Source organism: Lissotriton vulgaris, chromosome 7 (assembly GCF_964263255.1).
Source record: "Lissotriton vulgaris chromosome 7, aLisVul1.2, whole genome shotgun sequence".
Lineage (NCBI taxonomy): Eukaryota > Metazoa > Chordata > Amphibia > Caudata > Salamandridae > Lissotriton > Lissotriton vulgaris.
Genome location: NC_141695.1, coordinates 1,688,767,436 through 1,688,794,968, shown reverse-complemented (window position 1 = coordinate 1,688,794,968; position 27,533 = coordinate 1,688,767,436). Strand labels below are relative to the sequence as shown.

The 27,533-nt window shown below is 42.1% G+C and overlaps 1 protein-coding gene across 7 annotated transcripts in view; it reads right to left on the bottom strand.

Annotated features, from left to right (window-relative positions):
• MYT1 (myelin transcription factor 1) overlaps positions 1 to 20,322 on the bottom strand; it is a 124,414-nt gene extending 104,092 nt beyond the window's left edge. For 5 of the 7 annotated variants that reach the window (XM_086932793.1, XM_086932796.1, XM_086932797.1 and 2 more), the window contains exon 1: positions 20,253 to 20,322. In XM_086932793.1, coding sequence (XP_086788919.1) covers positions 20,253 to 20,277 — 25 coding nt within the window. In that variant the 5' untranslated portion in view covers positions 20,278 to 20,322. Of the gene's footprint in view, positions 1 to 9,699; positions 10,450 to 20,252 lie in introns of those variants that run through there. The other 2 variants (XM_086932798.1, XM_086932799.1) reach the window with 1 other exon arrangement.
• Between the last annotated feature and the right edge of the window lie 7,211 nt (positions 20,323 to 27,533).

The window sequence follows — 27,533 nt, the reverse complement described above, 5'->3', positions numbered from 1 at the left end:
TAAGCTCAGCTGGCTTCTTTCCAGGGATAATTACTTGCTTTGTTTCTCAAGATTGGAGTGGCCTGGGCCTGCTGGGGTAGCACTTGTCCCCCACTCCTCACCCAGACCCCCTTATTCAGGGACCCTTGGTCACCCATTGAAATTAGCAATGGACAAACTCATTAAGTAAGGAACCGGGGAGCAGAAGACCCCCAGCCATAAACAAAAACCTGACTGGGAGTAGGCGACCCCCAGCCATAAAGAACGCCTGACAGAAGAGGGCAAAGGTTGGAGAAAGAGGGATTGCTGGGCCATTTCAGTGCTCATCACCAGAAATGAGAGCCACATTAAGAATTAAAAAAAGTAAAAACCTCATATGACCCACTAATCCCTCGTACAGACACCACCAGACCATAACATTGGGGTAAACAAATCATCACCCAGCCCGGAGACCCCCAAATAGCTCTCAACACACACTGTATGTGCCACCAGCTATCATCACAAAGGTAATACTGACATTCCCAGCCACACTTAGCCCTCACACAACCTGGTCAAACCATCAAATAGTCAAAGCAGGCGATGAGATATCCCATTAAAGACTTGTAAATAACCCAGATAGACCAACACGTTTCACCAAAATAGTCTTCATCATGAAAGGCCTTCACACAGCACCCACAGACTCACATACAGCTTTGAAAAGATCTTTATTGGACCCAAATGGAGGCTTACAAAGCTCCTAATAAAGAAACTAAGATATACTAAAAAGGCACCAGCATTCTTCTCAGTAAGCCACGAGAAACAAGTCTAGACTGTACCACAACCTCCAACCTCCAAAGGCCCGCCCTGAATAGTCTTTCCAATGAGATATATTTTGCCCAGTATATTTGGTCCAAGCATACCATACCACAACATAACATAGCATAAACTACTTGGTGCACCCAACTTCAACTGGATAGTGTGATGCACATGACACATTGAGAGTAACAAAGTCTGGGGGGGCTTATACCAAACAACCTTAAAGTAATGGAAACTGAAACAAGACGTGGAAAACACATGGAAGTTTTTTAGTTTCAGAAGCTGCGCCAGTTTCAAAATACCAAACAGTAAACAAAACAATGTCCAAATGCAGATTAAATGACTATATGGCAACAGTCCAAGAAAAAAATATATGTTGCCTAATATAATCTGACAGCAAACCACCTTCCAAAAAGGAGAAACCATACTCATGCTTCCTTTATGGAACAATAACTTATATAATGTTTTCCTTATATATAACAGATAGTTTACTTTTCCTGTAACTAAAGTCCTCTTTTTGTTTCCTTTAGCCACTGCACAATCCCTTCAGGTTATTTTCTATGGTGTGCTCGTCTTCTTTACATAATGTACAATTATTTACATTGTCTTGCGCTTATCTCGTATTTCAAGTTTCATGGACTTATTCTAGCGTGCACGTATTCTAGCGATATATATATATATATAGTATTCCCTGTGGTTTTTCTAAATATACTACTTGTGCATATACTTAACTCACGTTTATTTGACTTACTTGATGTATATTACATTTGTTAGTATATTTTACAAACGGTTAGATGTTTTGGTTCAAGTTATTTTAATGTATGGCGCACATATTTGGTGATTCATGAACTTACTTTAAATATTGTTTATTCAATGTACCTCACATATTGTTCATGGGCCCATGCTTACCACACTTATTTTGAATGGCAATTTTCATGATCAGTGAACATAACTTACACTTTTTAAATCTTTCTGGCCTGTGATGTGCACATGTCATGTTCTGTGTACATAATGTACTTTTATTTAATTTCTCTTGCACGTAATGTACACTTTTCATCCTCTGTGTACATAACAGACACATATTTCCTATAACAGAAACGGGTTTTCAGGCTGTTTATACTTAGTAGTAATTAGTTTCATATTTCCTGCACCATACGTTCATATGTACACTATTATCTGTCCCTAACATACATTAGATTTGTATTTACATTACCTGTTACATATTTAACTTATTTTTTGTAATGAACTAACATATTTTGTTTCGGCCTTATTTACCATAAACCGATTCCATATTTTCCATACTTACTGCATTAAAAGTTACTAATTGTATTTAGTTTTGCCTGTACTTAACATACACTTCTTTAATGTTTCCTTTAGTTAATTGGTACCTGATTCCTCAAGTTCGTAACATAGGTATAATGTTTCCTGTGTTCCTTGCTATTACACACCCTTACATTCAAGTGATTAAGGGCACTTAGTTAATATTAAATCTTTACCTAATATATGAAAAAAATGTTTCCACAGCTAACATATACTTATGTATTGTTTCCAGAACTTAATGTATGTTTTTCGCTTCCTGTAATTGTTTACTTAATGTACACACATTAAATGTTTTATGTACTTAATACACCTTACTCACTTCTCCCTCTAATATATGCCACTTTTTTAATGTTTCTTCTTGATTGTACTCTTAGTCCGTATTGATTCACTGGTTAAATGCTTTCTACACTTAACATTCACTTATTTGGGTCTTTACTTCACATACACAAATGTCCTATTCATTTTTCTCAGTGTACACTAAGTTGAGTTCCTTTACCTAATGTACATTTGTACAATGTACTTTTGTTTTACATTTCTTATGCACAATTTGAACTTTTCACATTTTCACTTGTATACATTCAATCATTTCATGGTACATGTACTGGTTTACGGTTATTTCACATGTCCTTAACTTACTGATGCATTATGTTTCAGTTATGAATACCTTTGTAAATAATTATTTTCTGATTTCTGTCCTGCAGATGAGGTTAGTAGGATCTGATCTGATTTTCACCCATTTTTGGTCAGTGTGTGCTTTCTCACACCACAACCTATTCAGGGTAGTAAGACCTTGAATCTGAATTGCAGTGAAGGCTATTCCCCTGCAAGTTCACCATCCACTGGACCCTGTTGACCATAAAGAGTCAAATTTCTTTGAATAGAAGCCCCATTAGCAGAAGTAATGTAGAAAGTATGTAACATAGGTATAATGTTTCCTGTGTCCCTTGCTATTACACACCCTTACTTTCACGTGATTAAGGGCACTTAGTTAATATTAAATCTTAACCTAATATATGGAAAAATTGTTTCCACAGCTAACATATACTTATGTACTGTTTCCGGAACTTAATGTATGTTTTTCGCTTCCTGTAATTGTGTACTTAATGTACACACATTAAATGTTTTATGTACTTAATACACCTTACCCACTTCTCGCTCTATTATATGCCACGTGTTTAATGTTTCTTCTTGATTGTACTCTTAGTCCATATTTATTCACTGATTAAATGTTTTCTACACTTAACGTTCAATTATTTGGGTCTTTACTTCACATACACAAACGTCCTGTTCATTTTTCTCAGTGTACACTAAGTTGAGTTCCTTTACCTAATGTACATTTGTACAATGTACTTTTGTTTTACATTTCTTATGCACAATTTGAACTTTTCAAACTTTTCACCTTTTTACATTCAATCATTTCATGGTACATGTACTGGTTTACGGTTATTTCACATGTCCTTAACTTACTGATGCATTGTGTTTCAGTTATGACTACCTTTGCAAATATTTATTTTCTGATTTCTGTCCTGCAGATGAGGTTAGTAGGATCTGATTTTCACCCATTTTCGGTCAGTGTGTGCTTTCTCACACCACAACCTATTCAGGGTAGTAAGACCTTGAATCTGAATTGCAGTGAAGGCTATTCCCCTGCAAGTTCACCATCCACTGGACCCTGTTGACCATAAAGAGTCAAATTTCTTTGAATAGAAGCCCCATTAGCAGAAGTAATGTAGAAAGTACGTAACATAGGTATATTTCCTGTGTCCCTTGCTATTACACCCCCTTACTTTCACATGATTAAGGGCACTTAGTTAATATTAAATCTTTACCTAATATATGAAAAAATGTGTTTCCACAGCTAACATATACTTATGTACTGTTTCAAGAACCTAATGTATGTTTTTTGCTTCCTGTAATTGTGTACTTAATGTACACACAGTAAATGTTGTGTGTACTGAATACACCTTACCCACTTCTCCCTCTATTATATGCCACTTTTTAATGTTTCTTCTTGATTGTACTCTTAGTCCATATTTATTCACTGGTTAAATGTTTTCTACACTTAACGTTCACTTATTTGGGTCTTTATTTCACATACACAAACGTCCTGTTTATTTTTTTCAGTGTACACTAAGTTGAGTTCCTTTACCTAATGTACATTTGTACAATGCACTTTTGTTTTACATTTCTTATGCACAATTTGAACTTTTCACATTTTTCACCTGTATACATTCAATCATTTCATGGTACATGTGCTGGTTTACGGTTATTTCACTTGTCCTTAACTTACTGATGCATTGTGCTTCAGTTATGACTACCTTTGCAAACAATTATTTTCTGATTTCTGTCCTGCAGATGAGGTTAGTAGGATCTGATCTGATTTTCACCCATTTTCGGTCAGTGTGTGCTTTCTCACACTACAACCTATTCAGGGTAGTGAAACCTTGAATCTGAAGTGCAGTGAAGGCTATTCGCCTGGCAAGTTCACCATCCACTGGACCCTGTTGACCATAAAGAGTCAAATTTCTTTGAATAGAAGCCCCATTAGCAGAAGTAATGTAGAAAGTAAAATACAAGTTAAATCCAATAGCTGCTGGATGGAAGTTACCTATATAGAGTATGTTTCCGTGTAGTTTTGAAAAGATATGGATAGCATCTCACACAGGATCTGATTCCCATAAAAAGTCATAGTAGTCTGATGTTTACACTCATACTATTCTGTGAACATTTGTTATGTATTTTAAAGTCACCAAAAGTCTGAGATTCCCATCTCTAATCCTGTAGGGTGTAAACATAGTGGGCAATACAGTACGTGTACATTTTTCAACTCCCTTCCTCACTTCATATGAAGAACATGGGATTATATGAAGGGCCACTGAAATTATGCAGCAAAGGCAGGCCAAACTATGTGGCAGAGAAGAAAAAAATATTGAAAGAAAAGGGAAACTATGCAACTTAATGTGTCACTGTCTATAATGGCATTAGTTTGTCATTTGTCATTTCGACACCAGTTTAACACTTGACTAGAGCAATGATAAACTAAAATGTCATTAGATTACCTTTTGTAAAGAGCCTGCCATTGCACAAGAACCCCTTTATGGTGTTTTTTTATAGGGACTTTTGATCTTTTTTTGCTCTAGACTCTTTTGTTTCAGGTACTGTGGCAGGGAAAGGGGCAATATACAGGGCTGAGTTTTGGCATAGCTGGCAGTGTTTTGAGGGGAGGGTACCAGGGTATGTGGCAGTGCTTATAGCTGTAGAGTGACAGGGTAAGGGGTGAAGGCAGAGGGTAGGTAGTTAATTATACATCAAATGGTGAAGTAAGTGGAAAATGTGGCAAATTCATATGTATGCAGAAAATGCTGCATAACTCCACTGAGCCTGAATGTATGACTTCTTTCCCAAAAAAGTTAACTGAAGCCTGCTTTTGACTACTTCACATATGTGTACTCTTAGAGTATAGTTAGTATTGGGAGGCCAATAGTAATTATTTTGTATACCAGCGAAAATTATGACTTTGTGGGTGTTCTCAATATTTTAGTTTCTGTGTTTATGCCTACCACCCAGGGGAAAACACATTTCCCCACCCCTTTGTCAGACTTAACTACTCTGGATGACTCTACACCATGTCAGGATTGTCTGCACACACGAGCACAATCTCCAACTCGATGTATATTAATGTTATGAACGAGGAGCTGGGTGTCCAGGATAAACCTTTAACCTTTCACGCATGTAAATTACACAAATGGTTTTGTGAATTAAGCCCACTGAGAAAACATGAGATGTTTCAACATCCTGGTGTCCATCAACGGCTGGTAGGTCTGCAGCGTGTCACACGTGGATATTCCCTGCGGTGTGGACTTCTTTTGTAGAGTGTCCTCCCTTTCTCTTTCTGTAGATGATGCTCTTAGCGATCTCCCATCCCCCAGCAGCAGCTGTGACTCTCCCAGCAGTGAGTCGCTGGAGCCGATTGGCCGACAGCACCATTCTGTATTTTAATTAGAGGGTGATGACAAAAACTCTTAGCTCAAAAGGCAGCTAGTTGCCCAGAAGCTGCCACTGAGTTGATGGCCTCGGGGCTTCTAAAGAAACGCGAGGGCAATTATCTCTGGTAAAACCTCAGATTTGATGGGGCAAGTCAGGCTCGAACAAATAAGAGTAAAGAAAATGCATAAAACATGATTTACAATGGTTTTTATCTGACTGCTTGCAGTGAGCTCTGGCCAGTGACAGCTTCCTGCCAAACTCTAGCCTGACAGCGCCAGCCCACGCTCATTGGCTGAACACTGTGTTTCACATTTGTTATAAACAAGTTAAGGGAGAACAATGTGTCAACCATCTTTAATATTGTGAATTCCCATTCTTTTAAGTAATTTAAAGCTACTCTGGTTTTGTTAATTGAGTGACAGACCTCATTAAATTCACTAGGTTTATATCTCCTAAAAAGCATTTTTTTTTATTCTGACCTTCAACCCTCTGCATTATTTACGCATTTTCTTGACTGTCACAGTGGATTGTCTGTTTGTATTCCACACGCAGGGCACCCTCCATCAAGATACCTTGATATTTAACTATATTATGGAAAGGGAGAAATTGAGGCACACAATAATGGTCCATTGGAGTAAGTGATGCAGTCAGTGGGGATTTAGGGTGTGTTATGACATTGCGTTAAGGTTCATCTTAAGGTCAAACCATATTGTATTGGCATAAGTTGTGTATCTTGGCCTAGGTAACGGGAATAGCTCTCTTCCTACATGTAAATGTTTCAGTCGCTTGGGTTGAGAAATCTTCAAAAGAGTTATTGTTAGTGTGGCGTTGAACTGTTGCTAAATTGAGGCAGGAGTCTGTTCAAATCCAATCTGTAAACTTTACAAAACTTCTACAGGATCTGTGTGTTATTTGTGTTGGAAACTCCAAATTTAAGATGCTTTAGCTGCCTGTGTTATAAAGTTTAGTGCAGGCATTTCAAAGGGTTCTGAGGACTTTTTGGGTGTGTCTGTGACATACTTTATAAAAAGAAGACTTATAGCAGTGTAAGAAATAAATAGAGCTCACATTTGGTGTATATCAACACTTGACTAATTGATATGACCATTACCTAAACAAAAGTCACAGTCAAAAGGGCTAAACACTGCAGTCCAAAGGTTCAAGGCTGTGTCTTACAAGACATACAGAAAGACCTGCAGTAAGTTTATTGACACTCTGATCTATCTTACGGAAGGTCTCATAATAAATGCCCTGCTTTGATGTTAGAGAGAGTTGTACTCCATAAGTGAAACCTGTTTTACTGTCAAGTTATAGTTTGGTGCTCCATAATTATTTATGTACGATGCACAATTGGCTATTTGTAGATACAATGTTCTAAGAAACGAATTATTTATTCCAATTGCAAGCAAACTTTTACTGTAAGAAATTGATTCATCACTTTTTGTTTGGTTTTGTGCAATACCCCAAAAGGCAGAATACTGAGAGCTGCAACTTCTTTGACAAAGCGGCGAATCTGGGGCATGTTCTTGGTTCCGTTCATGTGTGTAAGACTGACAGCATGCCTTGAGGGTAGACTAAAGCAGGGGGGGAAATGTGAGGGGGGGGGGGGGGGGGTTCAGGTCTTTCTTATCAATATTTGTTGATTACGTACAGTTATGTGCCAGAAACTGATTTGTATAGGCAACTGCATAATTTAGAAGTAATTACTTAATATACTATGTGTAAGAATACATAGAAACTTGCAGCGCGGGCTGTGCTGCAATCTTACCACAATTGAAATTACAATGGGCAGTGCGGGTAAATGATCAGAAAATAGGGATTCAAAAGAATATTTATTGTCAGGTGTAAATTTGCTGTTGACGATGTTTCTCGTCAATTCAGATCCTAGTGCATTGAGTTGGAGCAGTCTAGAGTCTGCCTTAAGAGTGGCACTTCAGAGAGTTTTGAGGTGTTGTAAAGTGAATGAAAAAACACTGCCTCTGTTAGATATGGTTCGGGAACAAAAAATATCAACACTTCATGGTAAAGCCAACTTTTCGCTACTTTTTGGTAATTAATCAGATGGAAAATTGATCAAATAGATGAAAATAGTCAATGTAATGCAAGCACATCGAAAACGTTAATTAGCAGTCAGATATTGAGAGGTAGGAAAGGTCTCTAAAGCAGCTGACTGCAGCATGGACCAACACAAAAACGACCTCCTTGTTGAAGCAACAATGAAAGTTCCCATACAAAGGAACCCGAGACGCTTCCGTCTTTGGGTTTCTATGACAGCGCAATGGACAAAACACGTGTGAAGTCAAATTACTTGTTCGACTTTTTGTGTGCCATTAATTAGAGACCAGAGCATATGGAAGAAACTAAACTGGTGACAGATGAGGTCCTCAATCAGCAGAATAGATGTGCAAAGCTTGTGTTGGCCAGATCTAAAAGTGGCTGAAAGAACCCCCACAATAAGACTGACACCCATAGCCATGCAGTGTGAAGTTCAGCACCCTGGAAGGCAATTGGCCATGCTCCCCAAGGGAAAGCACCGAAATACAACATTGGCGACGAAGAAACTCGAATACACTGTGCACCCCGTTTGCGTCAGAGTATTGGCATTAAGTCAAAGACTCCATTTCACTGTAAAAAAACATGTTACAAACTCAATATAAACTGCGCATTGAAAATAAACTTGAACCTAGGCTTCAATTTCCACACCTATGCGTTGTGATGGAGGACGACGCCGAACGTGCAACTTTTAAAGCAGCTCCACATTTTACTCGCCCGGGTAAGTGTTTTCATAACACACATCATAAACATGCATATAGACAGTGCAGTTGATTGCGGCAAACTCTGAAATGTATTAATGGCGAAGCACCTCTGTGCCATGAAAATAGGTTCCCACATCAACCCTGCATCAAGACACGTTTAAGCTGAATTAACATCACAAACACCTCACTATCTGTGTAGACTAGTGTGTTGTCTATTTCTGTACACGATAAAGGTAAAGCACACATCCATTCTAAACACACCTTCGATGTCCTGCTGCGTGTTGGTGTGTTAAAGGTAGACTATCATGACACCCCGTTGCAACTTCTTTAAAAAAAAATTCAAGATGGACGCCTTCCTACCGAGAAAGCAATGTTCTTTAACCCCCTGAGCGCTGCTATGCAAGCCCAGAGCCGAGCTTCAACTTCAGAATGTAGAGTAAACTTCGCCTTAAGCTACCCGCAACGCTGCTAACGATGGCAAGGGCTCACTTTATGCCTATGCGGAACAATGTGATATTATGCAACAGAGCGAGGGTCAGCGTCCAGGGAGTGGCTCGCGGTCCACGGTACAGTGACCTTTAAACCAACGTGCATTGAGCAGCATAGTACAACTTCATCCCCTGGGACTGTAACGCGTGCACACACATGCACAGATACATGTACACACACAAACAGAGCAGTGACACATACAATATCATAGAACAAACACACAATCGCTCATAAAACCATGACAGTCATGCACCAATGTCACAGAGCCAACACGCGCACATTTCACAACAAACCCGTTAATCATAACAGCCCATTCAAGCGTGCTCACACGCACGCACACACATGCAGTGACAAAATATTCGTAACCACGTACCTTCTTATCAGGAAATGTCCAGGGCGGAATAAGTGTCAGCTAGGACTACCAGCCTTGTTGTTTCCAGTCCCTGAGGCCAAGCTCCCAATATAAGTCGGGGGCTGGGGCTCCCCGGAAACTGGGGCCGGGGGCTTCCCCCTACTCAGTGTCCACAGAGCTGCGGCGCCCCCAGGAGCAGCTGCTCCAGGCGAGAGAAGAGGCTGAAAGTTTCAGAGTTCCTTGAGAGACCGCTCTGCCCCCTTCGGCGCTCTCGCTGGTCGCTTTCCCCGCATACCCAGAATCACGAGGAAAAAAACAAACACAGTCAAAAATGGAACAAAACGATGAAAGTGCAGAACCCCAGTTGCGGGATCAGTTCGATTTCTGTGGCATCCCTGAGTGTGGGAGGGTCGCCTTGCCGTGAACAGACGCCGCCAATGGCAGGGCGCGCAGCGTGTCCTTCCCAGCTGGTGCTGTCCAAGGTACCGGGGAGGCGGCAGCCCTGCCTCCTGCCTGCTTTTGTGACGGATGGAGTCACTGCTGACTTACCTTTCCCCTCAGCTATTGTCCGTCCCTCTCCGGAGTGACATCACGGAGAGCACGCGTACACAGTGTCCGTGGGGGCTGAGGGGGGGGGGGGGGGGCACACACTCCCTGCACTATTCACGGCTGTGAATCAGCCGTGCTACCTGCTTCTCGCACCGTGCTGGTAAACTCATAAGCCCGTGCTTGAAGGCAGCCTCTCCCCCCCACCCCACCCGCGACCCCTCCCGCGATGCTCTCTCATTAATAGAAATGGCAAGGTGGGGGGAGGGGCGGGCTGCTGCTCTTGTAAATACACTACCCAGCAGCCCCCGGGGCCTGCAAGAGATCTGTTTACTCTGGGAGGTGAAATGCATTTTACTGTATATGGAATGGAGGGGTGGGGGCTGCTGACGTTTTGTAGTGAGAGTGGGGTCCCCCTCCTGCCCACGCTCACCCTCCCCAGCGCCCCAGTGAACAGAAGGGGCCCGCTGCACTCCGCATGATGCATTATTGATACACGGGCATGTTGGGAGTTATTCAGTTATTCTGCGTGTGTGAAGGGAGGGGATACACAAAGGAGTGATGATGTTTGCAGTTGCTAGTGGGCTCTTCCTCTCCTTCCTGCCTCCCCTACGATCTGCCTCCTCGTGGTACAGTCCAATAATTTGTAATCGCATCAAGCAGGAGGTGGCAGCGGCCCAGGAGAAAGTGCCCTGCAATATTTATGGACGGGTGAAGGAAGGCAGCCCCCCCGCCCCCCCCCCCCCCGCCCCCACTTCCTGCACCACAATAACCCGTTTGCACGGCCCGGTGCCTCTTGTCACAAAAGGCATCACGTTTGATTTTAAAAGTGAACGGAGAGACCCCACACCCTGCAGAAAAATGGCAGCGTCCGTCAAGTTTGAACCGGTTTTATGTTGGCTTTAAATCGCCGGCAGGAGGTGATTTTCCGTGGGCGGTGCCAAGGACAAGACTGAGGCGAAAAACAAAGTGTTTCCTGGTACACCGCTAGAATTCGGCGCATATCTACCAGCAACACTCGGATGTGTCTGCGCAAGGGTTAAGAGCTGACTGGTCTCTTCTGGACGCATACGGTGCAACTGGTGTTAAAAACATGAAAAAAGAAAAAAACTATTATATGTCAGTAAATAATATTTAAATAGAATCTGGCACGGGTGCATACTTTTGGATAGCGTCTGGGAACCTTTTATATTATTGTATGTTGAAATGCGAACCAGAGATAGTGGCGACAGAGTATGCCACACAATGCAGCATACTTTTCCTTTTTTGTCACATAATTTAGTCAACCTATCTATTTAATTTGGCCCCTCGCTGTCGCAATGGCTTTGCCTGTAAGGGATACACTCCGTAACCAGTTGGGGTACATAGTTTGTTACTTGAGAGCATCCCGTGTAAGCAAATTGTGCAAACTTATATAGCACTGGCTGTACAAGGTCACGGTGCGTTACCGCGTCATTCACTAAAACTCAACCTTAGTATATGATGACACTGCAGACAACACCGTTTCGTCATTCATGCACTGGAAGTTTGGGTGACTGCCTACTCAAACAGTTGGTGGGTGATTTTGGACCCCAACAAGAGATGAGAACGTTCTATAGAAATGCCACAGTGCACTACACATGGAGCTCGAGATAGGATGACGTGGGACACTGCAAAATTCCACACGTGTGGACACCTGCGATATCAGGACATGTTGTGACACTATAGCTCGTCGTGTTTTCCCCAAGGTCTAATAGTGGTGTTCTCCGAGATATGTCAAATGAACGAAGACCTTCCATTTAATTGACAAGTCATACAAGTATCGATGTTGTCCACGATAGTTACTACATTAAAACATTTGTTTACCCTACTGCAGTGCTGATAGGTGTTTAATTAATTATTGCCTGTAAGCGCCGGGACCGCCTTTCCCATACTTACCCACTTTTGCATGTTTTGAAAGTAAATTGTGAACAACAAGGTCTTAAAATAACTAAATTACATGTAAAAAAAGTTTCTTTCCCAGGCATTGCCTTCTGAGACACAAAACAGCATTATTTGAACGGATTAGGGAAGTTTCATTCAGTTGCTCACTTTGTGATCTTGGACACACACCCCTGCTTCCAATTGACTTGTTTGGTTTTCCTGCTGCAAGTAATGGCCGCTTGGAAAAGTGCCATGGTGCCCCGTGCCTTTGTGCACTCCTCTTTCCAGATGAGTAGGAAGAGTCACTCGCAGCTGTACAGCTGGCGTCAGTCTTGGGTGGTTTCAGTGGAGGGTGGAAGGGGGCACGAGACCATGCACCTTCCGTGTAGTCCTTTGTGGAGGGGTTTTACCCCAGGCATATCTTTGGGCTTCAGGCAGAGGTCTGCCCTTCCCTTCTAATGGTGAAGTGGTGGAGGGTGCATGGGGGTATGCCAACCCGTTTCCTTCACTAGATTCATTCTGAGTGGATATATATATTTTAAGTTTGAGTCCGCCTTCCTTGGTGAAAGTACAAACTGCAAACAAGATTAAGTGCCAAACTCACAGCGTTGCTTCTGAAAGAGGTGGGGGTGGACAGCGCTCCAGCGTACTGGACCGAGCCCGGCCTTGCATCTGTTAATCCCGTCGCACTCTGAACTTTGGGACAGGGCACGCCTGGAGGCAGGCCCACCCCGTGCCTCTTCATTCAGCTTCAAATGTGCTTTAGCCAGACCCTCCAGTCAGAGCCTGGCTGCAGCCCGAGGCGGCGCCTGGAGGGTTCAGCACCACCACTGCGGACAGCTCCCAGCACGCTGGAGAGCAGAGGCCCTCAGCTCTGTCAGCTCTGTCATGGTCACGGTGGCAGCTTCTTTCAGCTGCCCCTGCTCGTAGGCTGGCCTCTCTCTGTTCTTTCTACAGCCCCCGCATTAATCACTAGTGACCTACCGGTCATTCCCGCTCAGCCCTCTCTTCCTGCCTCTTTTTCTGCCCCAGGGGCCGTTTCCTCTCTGTCTTGAACTGCCTCTGTTTCAGGCCTCGTCCCTACCTCGGACCGTGTGCCTGCACCAATCTCTGGTCCTGCCTCAGACGCTGTGTTCCTGCCCCAGTCTCCGGTCCTACCTCCGACCTTGTTCCTGCCCCAGTCTCCGGTCCTACCTCAGACCTTGTTCCTGCACCAGTCTCTGTTGCTACCTCAGACCCCGTCCCTGCGTCCGCATCTTTTCCTCCCTGCGTCCACGTTATTACCTCATCTACAGTTCTCTCACTATCCCAGCTCCTGCGTCAGCCCCTGTTCCCGACCTGGTGGAGTTTCCTGCACCGACCCCTGCCCCGGAAATGGTATCCATTCTGCAAACTGCGCCTACACCAGGCCCTTCTCATAAAGTGCTTTCTTTAGGAACAGCTGCTCTGTTTGCCACAACCGCCCTATGACCTTACCGTGCAGTGTCATCACTTCCTCTCAAAATATCACTCTTTTTATTTCCAGACAATGCCCCTGCACTCTTATTCCAGCTCCATGTTGCCTTTTTTATGCAGGAGTAACTGTGCAATCACTTTTCATGTCGTTGCATTGTCATAAGAGCTGTAAGTGTGTAAATACATATAGCACTCGGAGGTTCGTGTGCACGAAGCTAGTTACAAAACTGTCAATACAAAGAAGACATCTGTAGGCTCTGAGGTTATGTAACTTTCAAGGGTATCTGCCTCTGATTGCCTGGGGGTATTGCACAGCCTGCTCTAAGGAAAAATGCAGATATCTGTCTAACTCAATCCGTTCACCTCAAACACTTTTGCTGCCTGGTGAAATATATGTGTGATAAAATTATGTGTTAACACACGTTTGGTAGAGACAATTGTTTCTCTTAAAGACAACATTAAATAATACATGGCACTTTACGAATACAAACAGTCTACGTTTAGAGACAAGTTTGGAAATATGTTTATGATAATTAACCTGCGTGTGATAATGTATGGTGCTAAAGTGACTTGCACTTCACACCACTACATTAAAACGTGTACGTGGGTACAAAACTATGAAAGTACATTTTTGGTTATAAGTTATGGCACTGAAGTGGCAAATGAAGCTGACAATAGTCTTATCAACTTTATAAGGGAAATTAAGCATTTGACAAATGGTGAATTAAAAAAAAAACAACAGGATACAATTTTCAAGAAAATGCTATAAATACACTTTGTGTGCTAACTTACAGAATTTAAGTAGAAACTATGCTTTGTGAGTATTATAGAAAGTTTAAGCGAGTATGACATATACAGAGAGTAATACAATATGTTTATTGTTAAATTATATATGAACTGACAAAATGTGTATTTAAACTGTGGTAATACATGTTTGCGGCCAAGTTATACCTCAGAAGTGAAAAGTATTGAATCTATTTATTATAAAAACAATTAAAATAAAATACATGGAATGTAAAAGTAATCGTTTATGGCAAGATCTTAGAATGATTAAAATACAGTTTTAATGCTAATTTATGGGAGTGAGTGAGTTGGCAAATAAACAACTGGAGAGCTGAGTTAAAATATTGCAGTGGCAAATGAACCTAATGTGTTAAAAAACACACTTTTCGCAGTAAGTTGTAGCATTACAGTTGCAACGTTCATGTAGATTAAACAATTTAAATTCACTTTCATTGATACTTTTATCACAGAAGTGACCGATAAACGTTCTCCAAGTGTTATAAAATGTCAAAAGTGTGTAAAATACACATAAAATAATTTTTTTGTGGTGATTTTAGGATTAAAATTGTAAATTACAAGAGTTTTTATTTTTATACTATATGAATATACTTTTGGTGCCGAGTTATAAGTCTTATATATTTTGCCTCAAACACACTGTTTTATAATACAACGAATACATTATAATGATTTGAAAATATGTATATAAAATATAATAAAAGTTTGTGCGGTATTTAAGACCACTAAAGGATAGATAAAGTTTGTTAAACTCTGTCAAAAAGTTTAGCATGGGGCGGATATTGAACGTGCAACGTATATATGTAAATAAGGCAGAGACAGGGACAGATGTCCAAAAGTACAAAGTCTGGAGCTTGTCGCAGGTCTTGTGAACAAAGTCCTTTTAGGCAGGCCCGGCTGAAAGTTCTCTAATTGGGCCAGGTCTCCGGTTCCCAGCTGGGCGGGGGCTCCGTCTATAAGCCCTATATGCAGATGGGACGCAGACTACAATTAGGCATGTCTATATGCTGAATGGCCGGGGCATGCATTAATATTGTATACGGAACAGCTGAGGGGCCGGGCTAGCCCAGACCCCTGGCAGATGGGGCTGCCACACACAAAAAACTTCTACTAAGCCTCGGGGCTGACATTGTGCTGGCGAGCTGTCTGCCCGGCTTGCCCCCTCCCCGAGGAGACAGGCTGCCTTTGTCTGAAGCGCACTGAGCAACTTTAGAACTTTTCTTTCTGACTTAAACAGCACCAGAGGTTTGCAAATGCCCTTTTCTTTTCTTTCACTCTCCCTTTTGAGTTTTTTAAAGTTTGCAGCCGCTGAAATTCTTTAGCACCCCACCCCAGCGCGAACAATAGCAAGCCTTGGTCTCTTCCTGTGGCAAGCATTTCTTACACGCCCTCATGCACCATATTTATTGTCACTTATACATTTTTTAGAACACTTTTATAAAGTTTGTCTGCGACTTCTTTGCAGTTTCTTACCACAAAGTATCATGACCATTTCCATCAATTGTTTGTAACTAATTAATCTCTCGATAAATACAGAGTTGTAACTCAAATAACAAAGTTAATTTTTTTTAACTGCAAAGTTGAGCTCACACAAAATAACTGCTCTTAAGACGGCTCACTCCTGCTCTCAAACTAGATGGAGTCACAGGGCAAGCAACAATACTATCAAAAAATTGTTACATATTTATTGCATAAATACTCTCGTAGTACCTACGGAGTTACAGCTCACACTCAACATATGTAAAGAGTACCGGTACACACGGAGTAATTACTCTCCTGGTAGCTGCAGGGTTACAACTTACACTCAACATGGCTACAGATTATCAATACACACAGCGTAACTACTCTCGTGGTAGCTTGAGTTACAACTCTCACTCAACATAACTGCACAGTACCGGTACACAAAGCATAACTACTCTCGTGGTAGCTACAGAGGTACAGTTCACACTCAGCATGGCTACAGAGTACCAATACACACAGCATAACTACTCTCGTGGTAGCTACAGAGGTACAGCTCACACTCAGCATGGCTACAGAGTACCAATACACACAGCATAACTACTCTCGTGGTAGCTACAGAGGTACAGCTCACACTCAGCATGGCTACAGAGTACCAATACACACAGCATAACTACTCTCGTGGTAGCTACAGAGGTACAGCTCACACTCAGCATGGCTGCAGAGTACCAATACACACAGCATAACTACTCTCGTGGTAGCTACAGAGGTACAGCTCACACTCAGCATGGTTACAGAGTACCAATACACACAGCATAACTACTCTCGTGGTAGCTACAGAGGTACAGTTCACACTCAGCATGGCTACAGAGTACCAATACACACAGCATAACTACCCTCGTGGTAGCTACAGAGGTACAGCTCACACTCAGCATGGCTACAGAGTACCAATACACACAGCATAACTGCTCTCGTGGTAGCTACAGAGGTACAGCTCACACTCAGCATGGCTGCAGAGTACCAATACACACAGCATAACTACTCTCGTGGTAGCTACAGAGGTACAGCTCACACTCAGCATGGCTACAGAGTACCAATACACACAGCATAACTACTCTCATGGTAGCTACAGAGGTACAGCTCACACTCAGCATGGTTACAGAGTACCAATACACACAGCATAACTACTCTCGTGGTAGCTACAGAGGTACAGCTCACACTCAGCATGGTTACAGAGTACCAATACACACAGCATAACTACTCTCGTGGTAGCTACAGAGGTACAGCTCACACTCAACATAACTACACAGTACCAATACACACAGCATAACTACTCCCATGGTAGCTACAGAGGTACAGCTCACACTCAACATGGCTACAGAGTACCAATACACACAGCATAACTACTCTCATGGTAGCTACAGAGGTACAGCTCACACTCAGCATGGCTGCAGAGTACCAATACACACAGCATAACTGCTCTCGTGGTAGCTACAGAGGTACAGCTCACACTCAGCATGGCTGCAGAGTACCAATACACACAGCATAACTACTCTCGTGGTAGCTACAGAAGTACAGCTCACATTCAACATGGTTACAGAGTACCAATACACACAGCATAACTACTCTCATGGTAGCTACAGAGGTACAGCTCACACTCAGCATGGTTACAGAGTACCAATACACACAGCATAACTACTCTCGTGGTAGCTACAGAGGTACAGCTCACACTCAACATAACTACACAGTACCAATACACACAGCATAACTACTCCCGTGGTAGCTACAGAGGTACAGCTCACACTCAACATGGCTACAGAGTACCAATACACACAGCATAACTACTCCCATGGTAGCTACAGAAGTACAGCTCACATTCAACATGGTTACAGAGTACCAATACACACAGCATAACTACTCTCATGGTAGCTACAGAGGTACAGCTCACACTCAGCATGGTTACAGAGTACCAATACACACAGCATAACTACTCTCGTGGTAGCTACAGAGGTACAGCTCACACTCAACATAACTACACAGTACCAATACACACAGCATAACTACTCCCATGGTAGCTACAGAGGTACAGCTCACACTCAACATGGCTACAGAGTACCAATACACACAGCATAACTACTCTCATGGTAGCTACAGAGGTACAGCTCACACTCAGCATGGCTACAGAGTACCAACACACACAGCGTAACTACTCTCATGGTAGCTACAGAGGTATCAGCTAACACTCAACATGGTTACAGAGCACCAATACACACAGCATAACTACTCTCGTGGTAGCTACAGAGGTATCAGCCATACAACATACTTATGATCAACACAGCTATAGAGTTTCCGCCCCCCCCTCCAGCATAACTACTCTCAACGTAGCTAAAGGCTTACAGCTCACATAAACAACTCATCTACTGGGAGCTACATAGTTAAAGCTCGTACATCACAGCTACTTAAAACGTTGTTGCAGAGTACCGGTTCACACAGCATAACTACACTTATAGTAGCTACAGAGGTATACAGCTCACACAACATACTTACTATATAAAGAATGATAGAGGTATAACTTATCTAACATATCTACTCTCAAAATAGCCAAAGACTTACAAGTCAAAAAATATAAATATTCTCATGGTGCCTAGCAAGTTACAACTCACCCAACAGAAGTACTCTCAAAACATATACAGTGCTACAACATCCACCATGTAGCTACTCCAACCTAGCTACAGCTCACAAAAGAGAAATTTCCTTATAGTAGCTAAAAAGTTACAGCCCGTACTTTGGAATTCCTTTTAAATTGGCAGTAGAGTTGAACGTCCCACGGTGTAACAACTGTGAAAAGAGCTGCACCCCAAAGAAATTAACATATAAGTAAAGTTTTAAGTATGAAGAGACTTAGCCCATCTTTGTCTCCCTCCCCTAGCGCTTCCCATCACTTGTGCATTAAATAGTCTTGGTGGGAGCCATTTTATCACAGTACAGATAAACCTCAGCTACCTTGCAACACGTCACAATTGGAGTATATGTTCTTCCAATTAGCACTCATTGGTACACTGAGTTTATAACAAAGTCTTAACTTGTTGATTTTTTTTATTACAACATAAATGTAAACCCTTATTTCATCTACGCTGGCAAATATGTGTTTTAGCAAATGTCGCTGGACTTGTAAATAGCATTTGGCATATTTCCTGTTTCCTTGGAGATTAAAGCAAGAGACTCAAAAATCCATGAAAGCCTGGTCAGGTAGAGGTTACAGGGGAAATAAACCTTGCCACGTACACTGGGCTACCAAATGAAGTGCCTTCCCTGATGCAGTTTCAAGTAATTCATATGTCAGACATTGTTACAATAAAGATGTGTTATTCAAACCATTGTTTCATGCCTGTGGACTAGATTACTCTAAGCGTATCACAACAAAAGATGTCAGATTCTGCGCTGGGATGAAAATGCTGGAATGGAATAGTTGGTGTCCAAGATAAATAGCAGCGCTCGAAGTCATTACTAAAATCAGATCAGACGGTACACTACACTCATGTAAACTAAAGATGCGTGTGGCTCCGTTCTTTGCCACTTTATTTTAAAGTTCATACTGTGTCCACACGTTCTCCTAAGCTGTCTTCCCCTCAGCTCACATAGAGGATAAGGTTTAAACTTTCCAAACGTTCTGATTTACTAAGCTGAACTTTCTCTCCTGTAGAAACTGTTTAATGTACTTTGGTTTGTATCCTATGCAGTATGAAACAAATCCCACGTTACATTTGCGGCCTGGAGAATAAAAAGCAAAGCTCAAAGGCAACAACCCACGTTTTGTAACACAATATATATTTTATTTCTACTTTTTACGCACAGGAAGTTCGTGGTTTTTTTTTATTGAAAAACTAGACCGGTTTTAAGTACAACTCTCTCAGAAACACACACCCACACATAAACGCGCCTGCTCCATACTGTTTCCCAAAAGTAGTATTTTAATTTATTTTTGCCGTGTTCCACAATTTAAAAGCATCCTTTGGAGAGCGTGTGGCAACTCTGGCAGCTTTTGTCCATGCAGACAAAGGAGACAGGCAGCAGGTGCTGACACGTCCTATTGTCCAACCGTGCCAGCCATCGGCTCCAAATGCTCTGTTTAAACCGTTCGTAAGTTTGACAAAACTAAAACAAAGCGTCCAAAAACCAACAAACTGCCCTTTCTGCCAGCAGATTCGAGACTATGCCAGCCGTCAGAATTAATGGGGTCGGCTCTTCAGGATTTTACCACCTGCAGAAGACTCGTGAAGAAATATGTGCAGTTTCACTTTGTTTACCAAGTAAAAAGGAAACAAACATACAACCCTACAGGTTGCCACGGGAAGGGGCGCCTGTGAGAGACGAATATTCCTTGACAAACAAGCGTTAGGGGGAGTTTTACTAACCGAGAAAGGTCCCGCACAGAGTCATCTTGGCTGCGGATGTCTTCTCCCTCCTCCGGACTTCTAGTGTGCTCAGCCCGGAGTGAGTTACTTCTTTGGAAACTTCCTGCACAGGGCACAAAACTTATGTTCCCTGTGCGAACTCGCCGGCCAATGGCGTCCCGCGGGAGCTGCAGCCAGCCAATGGGAAGGCGGGACGGCCAGCATGTGTACACAGCGCGAGGCTATTGAGGAGTAGACAATGGGCAGGACGGGCCCCCTCGGCCCCTCCCCTCCGCCCACTCCCCACTCCCTCCTCCCAGGGCCAGTCCTTTCCCTGCATTGTCACTGAGAGAAAAGTTCTACTCAGTGGGATCAGCCGCACAAAAACATCTGCTCTCTTGGAGTTTGGGAGGGGTAGCTCGGGGCTCCACCCTCTCCACCTGCTGGCTGTGGCTTTAGGGGGTCGCAAGGCTTTTCGCCACAAACGTGTAACCACCCTGCAACTCTCCACTGTCCCCCTAAACTTGTTGGCACCCGCATCATGTTTGAGATGGAGGCCCACAGTGCATGGGCCTACCCATGTAGGCAAGCCCTTCAGCGCATCACATAAAGGCAGTAGGCGCTATACAAATGTTGTAATACATTACATAGACTTTTAGCTGTCCTCGCCCTCTCACAAACATTGGAGCAGGGTATATCACTTCCGCCGTTCACCTCCAAGGAGATCATTTTTAAGTATTAATGCTGGCTCATTGAATTTGAAAAGGTTGCAGATGTAGATATCTGTTTCTGAATATTTTCTACTCAAGTTTCAACTAACTACCATTTTAGCCTTCCATGCAAAAGTGCAAATTTGGTTATTGTATATTTTTAAGTTGTTTTGCTTTTTATGGCAATTAGAAACAGCAGACTCCTTAAAAATTACAGAAATTAAAATGGCCTCTTGTGGCACCCACAAGAATGGAAGTGGTGGGCTGCCACTGCAGGTGGACTGCACTCAGTTACAAGGCTTTAAGAAGCAATAATTACAAGCAGTGCTTAATTTGAGCCGGTGTTTTCCGGTGCTCGGCACCAGCAATTAATTGTCAGCATGGGTACTTGTGACAGTCTGCCACAAAATGGCACTGTCTGGCTAATTCAGAGGTGACCACAACAACAGTTAATTATTAATTCAATATATTCTATTACCTACCGCCCAAGCCAATCTTATATCTTTGGGGGCCTGAAATAGTCCAAATTGTGACACTTGTGGGAGCGTGATGGTTAGTAGTTGTGTTGTTACTATCATTGGCAGCATAGCAGTGGCAGTGTGTGGTGCCCGCTGCTGTGGCCTCCTGTCGAGAACCCTGGCACTTGTTCTTTTTCAAATGAATCACTGATTAAAAGTCAGAGCACATACACACCCCCGTCACAGGGTGTTGTGAGAGAGAGAAAAATATGCTTGATACATTTCCTGTATACTTGTGATAACTGCTGCAGCGTCTCTCCTCTCTCTCTCATGTACCATGGGATGTAGGCGTGTGCCCCTCTGTGCTGCCACACCCCTGCATTTCATCACAAACAGCACTTCCTACTCAATCATGGGCAGAAGCCATGCCAGCTGTGCAGTACTCGGGGTACTGTCAGGCCTGCTGCACGGTTCTGAGGTACTGTGTGAGCCGCTGGAAGAAACTCCTGGTTCAGTTAACATAACATTGACTTGTTTTTAGGTCTGTTTTATTTGTTGTTGTTTTTTGCAGTTTTATATAGCCCAAACTCGACCCCAAGGTATTGGAGCGCTTTACATGCGCACCAGTTAAGTTACGCAATGGCATATTAAACTCTTTGGGAGGCACAGGGAGATTAAGTGACTTACCCAGAATCACAGGATGTTGAGCTAAAACCAAGACCACAATCGAAAGTTGGCAGCTCTGACTTTAAGCCACGTCCTCTCCCCGTTACCCAAGACCTTTTGGTTTTACTAAAAGGATATATACAATATACTTACTGGGGCTTTCAGCAAGCCCTCTTCATCCATTGGTCTGTTGTTGTGTCATTCATATTCTTTTTCGACTGCCCAGGCAGCTGACTAAACAATAAAGTCAAAACAATTTAAAAAATAAACAAGCACTGACAAAGCCAAAAGGCTGACAGCCAGTGCCAGATCTGTTGGCTTTGCCAAAGATGCTTCACAGGGCTAAACAAAAGTGCATGGAGGGTGCCCCCCACTGTCAAGACCCAGTCAGGAACGCACCGGCCAGGGCCCTCCGCCTGTGCCCAGTTCCATAGGGGGTTGTGGGGGCTATTGTTACACCACTGGCTTCATACTACTGTGCTTCCCATTCCTATGCCATGTAGATACAAAGTAAAGGTCATAAGAGAATTGATAGTGGAAGGATGAAAGGCTGAGTTAAACTTTCCAGGATTGGAACTCGTAATCATGAAATATATACCAGATAGCAGCAAGAGCTTAACTTGTGGAGCTATGATGACAGCCTCAAGACGAGTACCTCTGGCTTCCATGGGATTGTCATCATTGCCAAGAGTATTTACAATGGAGTATAATCTTAGAACGGCTTCTTGGACTTTGCTCCTTCAACCCCCACCGGGCACCCCAGTCTTGGGATACCGGAGCCCTTTGGTACTAAGGGAACACACTAAGGGGCCGATTCCGGTGTCGGACGGACTCTGGTCCGTCTAACATCGGCCAGGAGCCGTAAACGACTGATCTGCTGTCGTCGGTTACGGCTCTGCAAGTACATTGCGACCGAACCCTATTCGGTCCCACTCATATACTTCACAGTGGGAGCATGCATTCCGAGCGGAATGCATGCCTGTATTGTGAAAAGCAGGGTGCAGTATATAATTGCACCCTGTGGCCGGCACCCCAAGGTGCCGGCCACCAAATGCAGGGATCAACAGAGGGGCACCATAGGTGCCCCCAGGCCGCAACTCTTTGGCCTTGCACCCATGGGGGCCCTGCTGGGGGCCCCCAGAGACAGTTTCCGACTGCCTTTTCGTACCGGAAACACCAGCACGAAAAGGCAGTGAAAAACAGCCATCGTACTCCCTCGGTCGTTCAGAGGCGACCGGAGGAGTATTGAAGGATTTCCGGATGGCGGACGGGCTCTCCGAGCCTGTCGTAAGCCATCCGGAAATCCGAGTCGGATTCCTTTCCGACCAAGCCGATCGGAATTGCTTGGTCGGAAAGGAATCCGGCCGGCACATTCCGATGCCAGCGAAAGGGCTCCGAACATCGTTCGGAGCCCTTCCGACCCAGATCGGAATTGGGCCCAAAATATATGACTAAAGACCAACTGCCTCCTCTAGTCATCCCTATTCCCTTCCCAGCTGCAAATCCCACTCTATCTAATAAGGTCCTTGGAAGGAAAGTTTCCATTTCCAGTGCCCCCGTTTATCATTTTTTGCAAAAACATAAACTACAAACCACATTCTACCAAAATGTCAAAATCTTGCATAAATATCTTCATACAATAGTTTCAAACTACATCTAAACACACTGTCAAGGATTTGCTTCCAAAGATACCTGGAAATAAACCCAGTCCTAAAATATGTGAGGAAGTGAGTTTGGCTGGATTTAGGAATTCAATTCTGTAAAGTTTTAAGGGAAGATATTTATGAGCAAATTAGATTTTGGCAGTATGTATTTGGAGCTTGTCTTTTTGTGGAAGATGATTTTGCAGTCTGTGCTCCAAAATGGAACCTTCGAAATCTAGCATAAATAGAACCACTGAAGTAAATTATGCAGCATCTATATACTGTACGTTTTACGTCACGGCCAGTTATCCTGTAATGCACTGTATATCCTAATTATGTGTGTCTCTGCAAAGTTTGGGATTTTGGCTTTGCCAACTTTGTGAGGATTTCATAAAACGTCATCCATTCCATAACGTTGTGAAATATTAAAAAATAAGAGGCACGAAATCCCACAAAAGGTAGGTTTTGTGGAAAAACCCTAAAAAAGACAATTTTACATAGGAATGCATCCATATGTTTTATGGGAAAATCCTACAAAAAATAATTTACAGGAAATGTTGCCGGACCTATTTTATGAAAGTGAAAAACATAACCACATATATTGCAAAGTTTGTCACCTTTTACAAAATGACTCCACCAAAATTATAAATGTGTACATCCCTTGTGGTTATACCCTCCCTCTATGTGGTAACACCCACTCCAACAAATCCAGGATCATTTGTCATTGATTAATAACACTAACAGCATCTTGGAACTTCCATAAAAGAGCTGCTCCCAAAATCACATATTCAACTCTTGAAATCCCAGATTCAGCATCAGTAAGTGCTCAGTTTACACACCTTATTGTGTTGCAACAAATGACTCCGGCGACAGCTACGACAGGACAGGACTTTACATAAAAGATTGGAGGATGTAAGTTGTATTTACTCGCATTAATGTAACTCTCACAAACATTTGGTGGCTCTGCCAAACAATTTGCACATCTGTCTACTAGAGTGAGGGATATAGTAATCGTTCAACAGATAGTAGTCTGGGCTAGTGGTACTATCGTGGTACTAGCCACCCTCCACCTGGGGTGCACAAATGCCTAGAGCAAAACTCTAGGCCAAAACTATACAGTGATGAGTGCCGAAGCACACAATAGTAGTCCGACTCCGTAAATAAGGATAAATTAACACAAATGTTAGTGTTTCGAAATGAACAAGCGTATACGGTCCATACATGTTCAAGTCTTGAAGCAGTTGTTTGTATGTTTCAAGACTTGAAAATATTCAAAGAAGAAACCCGCGTATGGAAAAAGAAGATTTGATATGGACCATATACGCTTGTTCATTTCGAAACACAAACATTTGTGTTCATTTATCCTTACTTTCGGACTACTATTGTGTGCTTCGGTACTCATCACTGCATATTAACGTAACTCTACCTGCTCCAGTGATTTCTGCTTGCTCAGGCTAGCATTGCCCACAGGAGGAGCACATGATTTTGCCTCTTGCTTCAGAAGCACGAAAAAGTAAGAGCCTTCTTAGCTGAAACTGTTAACATTTCCATTACAATCTAAAGTCCATTCTTTCCTATTTCCATGATCTTGTGATCTGCACATGCTTGTGTTCATTGTAAGAAATGCGTCAAAACTAAAAAGGTCCCTACCTGAAATTATATGTAGATCATATGTTGTGTAGTATAGTACTACTAAAATCTCATACTTCTAAAGCACTTACTTTGACACCAGTTACAAAAAAGTTAAGAAAACTACAGAGCAGTCTATGCTCTGTAGTTTTCTTAACTTTTTTGTGTTAAAGATTATATGATTATCATTCTTGTGCTCAATATGATGAAATTGTTATTTTAACTTGGTTTTTAATTGTGAAATTGTTCCTGTGTACAAATATATTTTTTAATGATGGATAAAAATGTAATTATTTTATTTACTGTTTGTGTTTTAAATGATATATTTTGATTATATTTTTACTATGTCAATCCCTTTGTTACTGGTGTCAAAATAAGTGCTGTACAAGTGTGAGGTTTTAGTAGTACTATACTACACAACACATGATCCACATATAATTTCCGGTAGGGACCTTTTTAGTTTTGACGCTTGATTACCTTTCTTTACTGCAGTTATTAGGGTGACTCCTTTTTTGTTCTATTGTAAGAAATGAACACATGATCTTTTCTAGAAACTTGTGCATGCTAAGTTATACATTTGTGTTCTGCCCTGATTTGGAGCCCTTTCCCACTGACCATGGCTGCGTAACTTCTGGTTAGTTAAATCGATGTTCGGACAGAATATCAAGGAAGAAATATTGTATGGGCAAAATATAATGTCATCAACTAACATAATATATCTTTTCCCATGCAGATCGGTAGTGGTGCATCCAAATTGGAAAGAACCGCACGTACACAAGTGATGATAAGATGAACAATAATACTGGATAAGTGAGAAAATCTTTAGTTTTTAAAGACGGAGTGCTACATGGACCACTATCCCCCACTACCAAGAGGGATCGATGACAATCAAAAGATTGACAAATGTGCAACTAAAGAGAAGAGGTCAAAGAGAGCACAATCCTAGAACACATGTACAAGAGAGACTAATAGGTCTCATAGTATCCACAACACTTAAGCTGTATATATCCTGTAATTTCAATTTTGGGACAAGACAAAGGAGCAGAAAAAGTTCATGTTCATATTTTCATTTTCTTTATTTGAAGATCCATAAAATTTGAGTTGAAAAAAACAGCCGACACGTGTTTCGTCAGTACTATCAATCAGTACTCAGACTTTTTCAAGGCAATAAGGAAGAAATTAACCCAACGCATGTAACCTCATGTCATATGAATATGACAAAAACAACAAGACTCAGGAATCATAGAAGAGAACAAAGGTCCATTCCATCCTATGAGATCACCCGGAATGTAATTGTGGAGGATTTGGCAAGTCAATGTACCAGCTCAAGCTCAGAGAACGTTAAACGATCCCCACATGTATTTAGAGGTTTGTCCAGGGAAGTGTGCAATTCGGACTCCCTGTATGGTGTGCATGGATAATTTTCACACTTGGTCAAGTAGAGAACTCCTGAGTCGGGATAATAAAGCAAATGCAACACATCCCGAACGTAATTGCAGACTGCTGCAGCCTGGCCTCGAAGAAGTTTAGAGGCAGTAATGTGACAGATGGCCTCACATGATAATGACGCCTGAAAAAACATATCTTTTCCCACGCTGAGGTTAAAGTGGAGCAATGCGTGTCGGGTAAGTTTAAAGAAATGGCAGTACATGTAAACAACAAAAAATAAAGCTTGAACTGTTTGACCAGGCTACTCCTGAAAGTCAAAGGTACAGAAACTTTATACTAATATTAGAATGCAATAGTAAGACCCTTGTTCTTATCTTTCATTTGTTGACTGAATAAAAATGGGAATTTAGACAGAATATCGGAAACAGAAATATCATGAACAAAATATGATGTAAGGAATATTGTGTCCAAATAATATCATGAAAGTAAGTTTCTATGGGAAAAGAAAGTTTTACTATACCTAACTCCACATATATGCACCTTGGCGATATCCATATCGTCAACGTACGTATATGTGGATTTAAGAATAGTGAATCTATACTTACTTGTTTGCTCTTACCGTATTGATATATTGGTGCTCCATATTTTTGAGACAATATTCTGTCCACACAATATTTCTGTCATTGATACCTGTCAGACATCTTGTTAAATCTGCGAATTCATTTTTCTGATATCAAAAACATAGTTTATTATTCCGATTGGTATAAGAGTAGATATTTTAAAACAATTATGCCACTACTTTTGGAG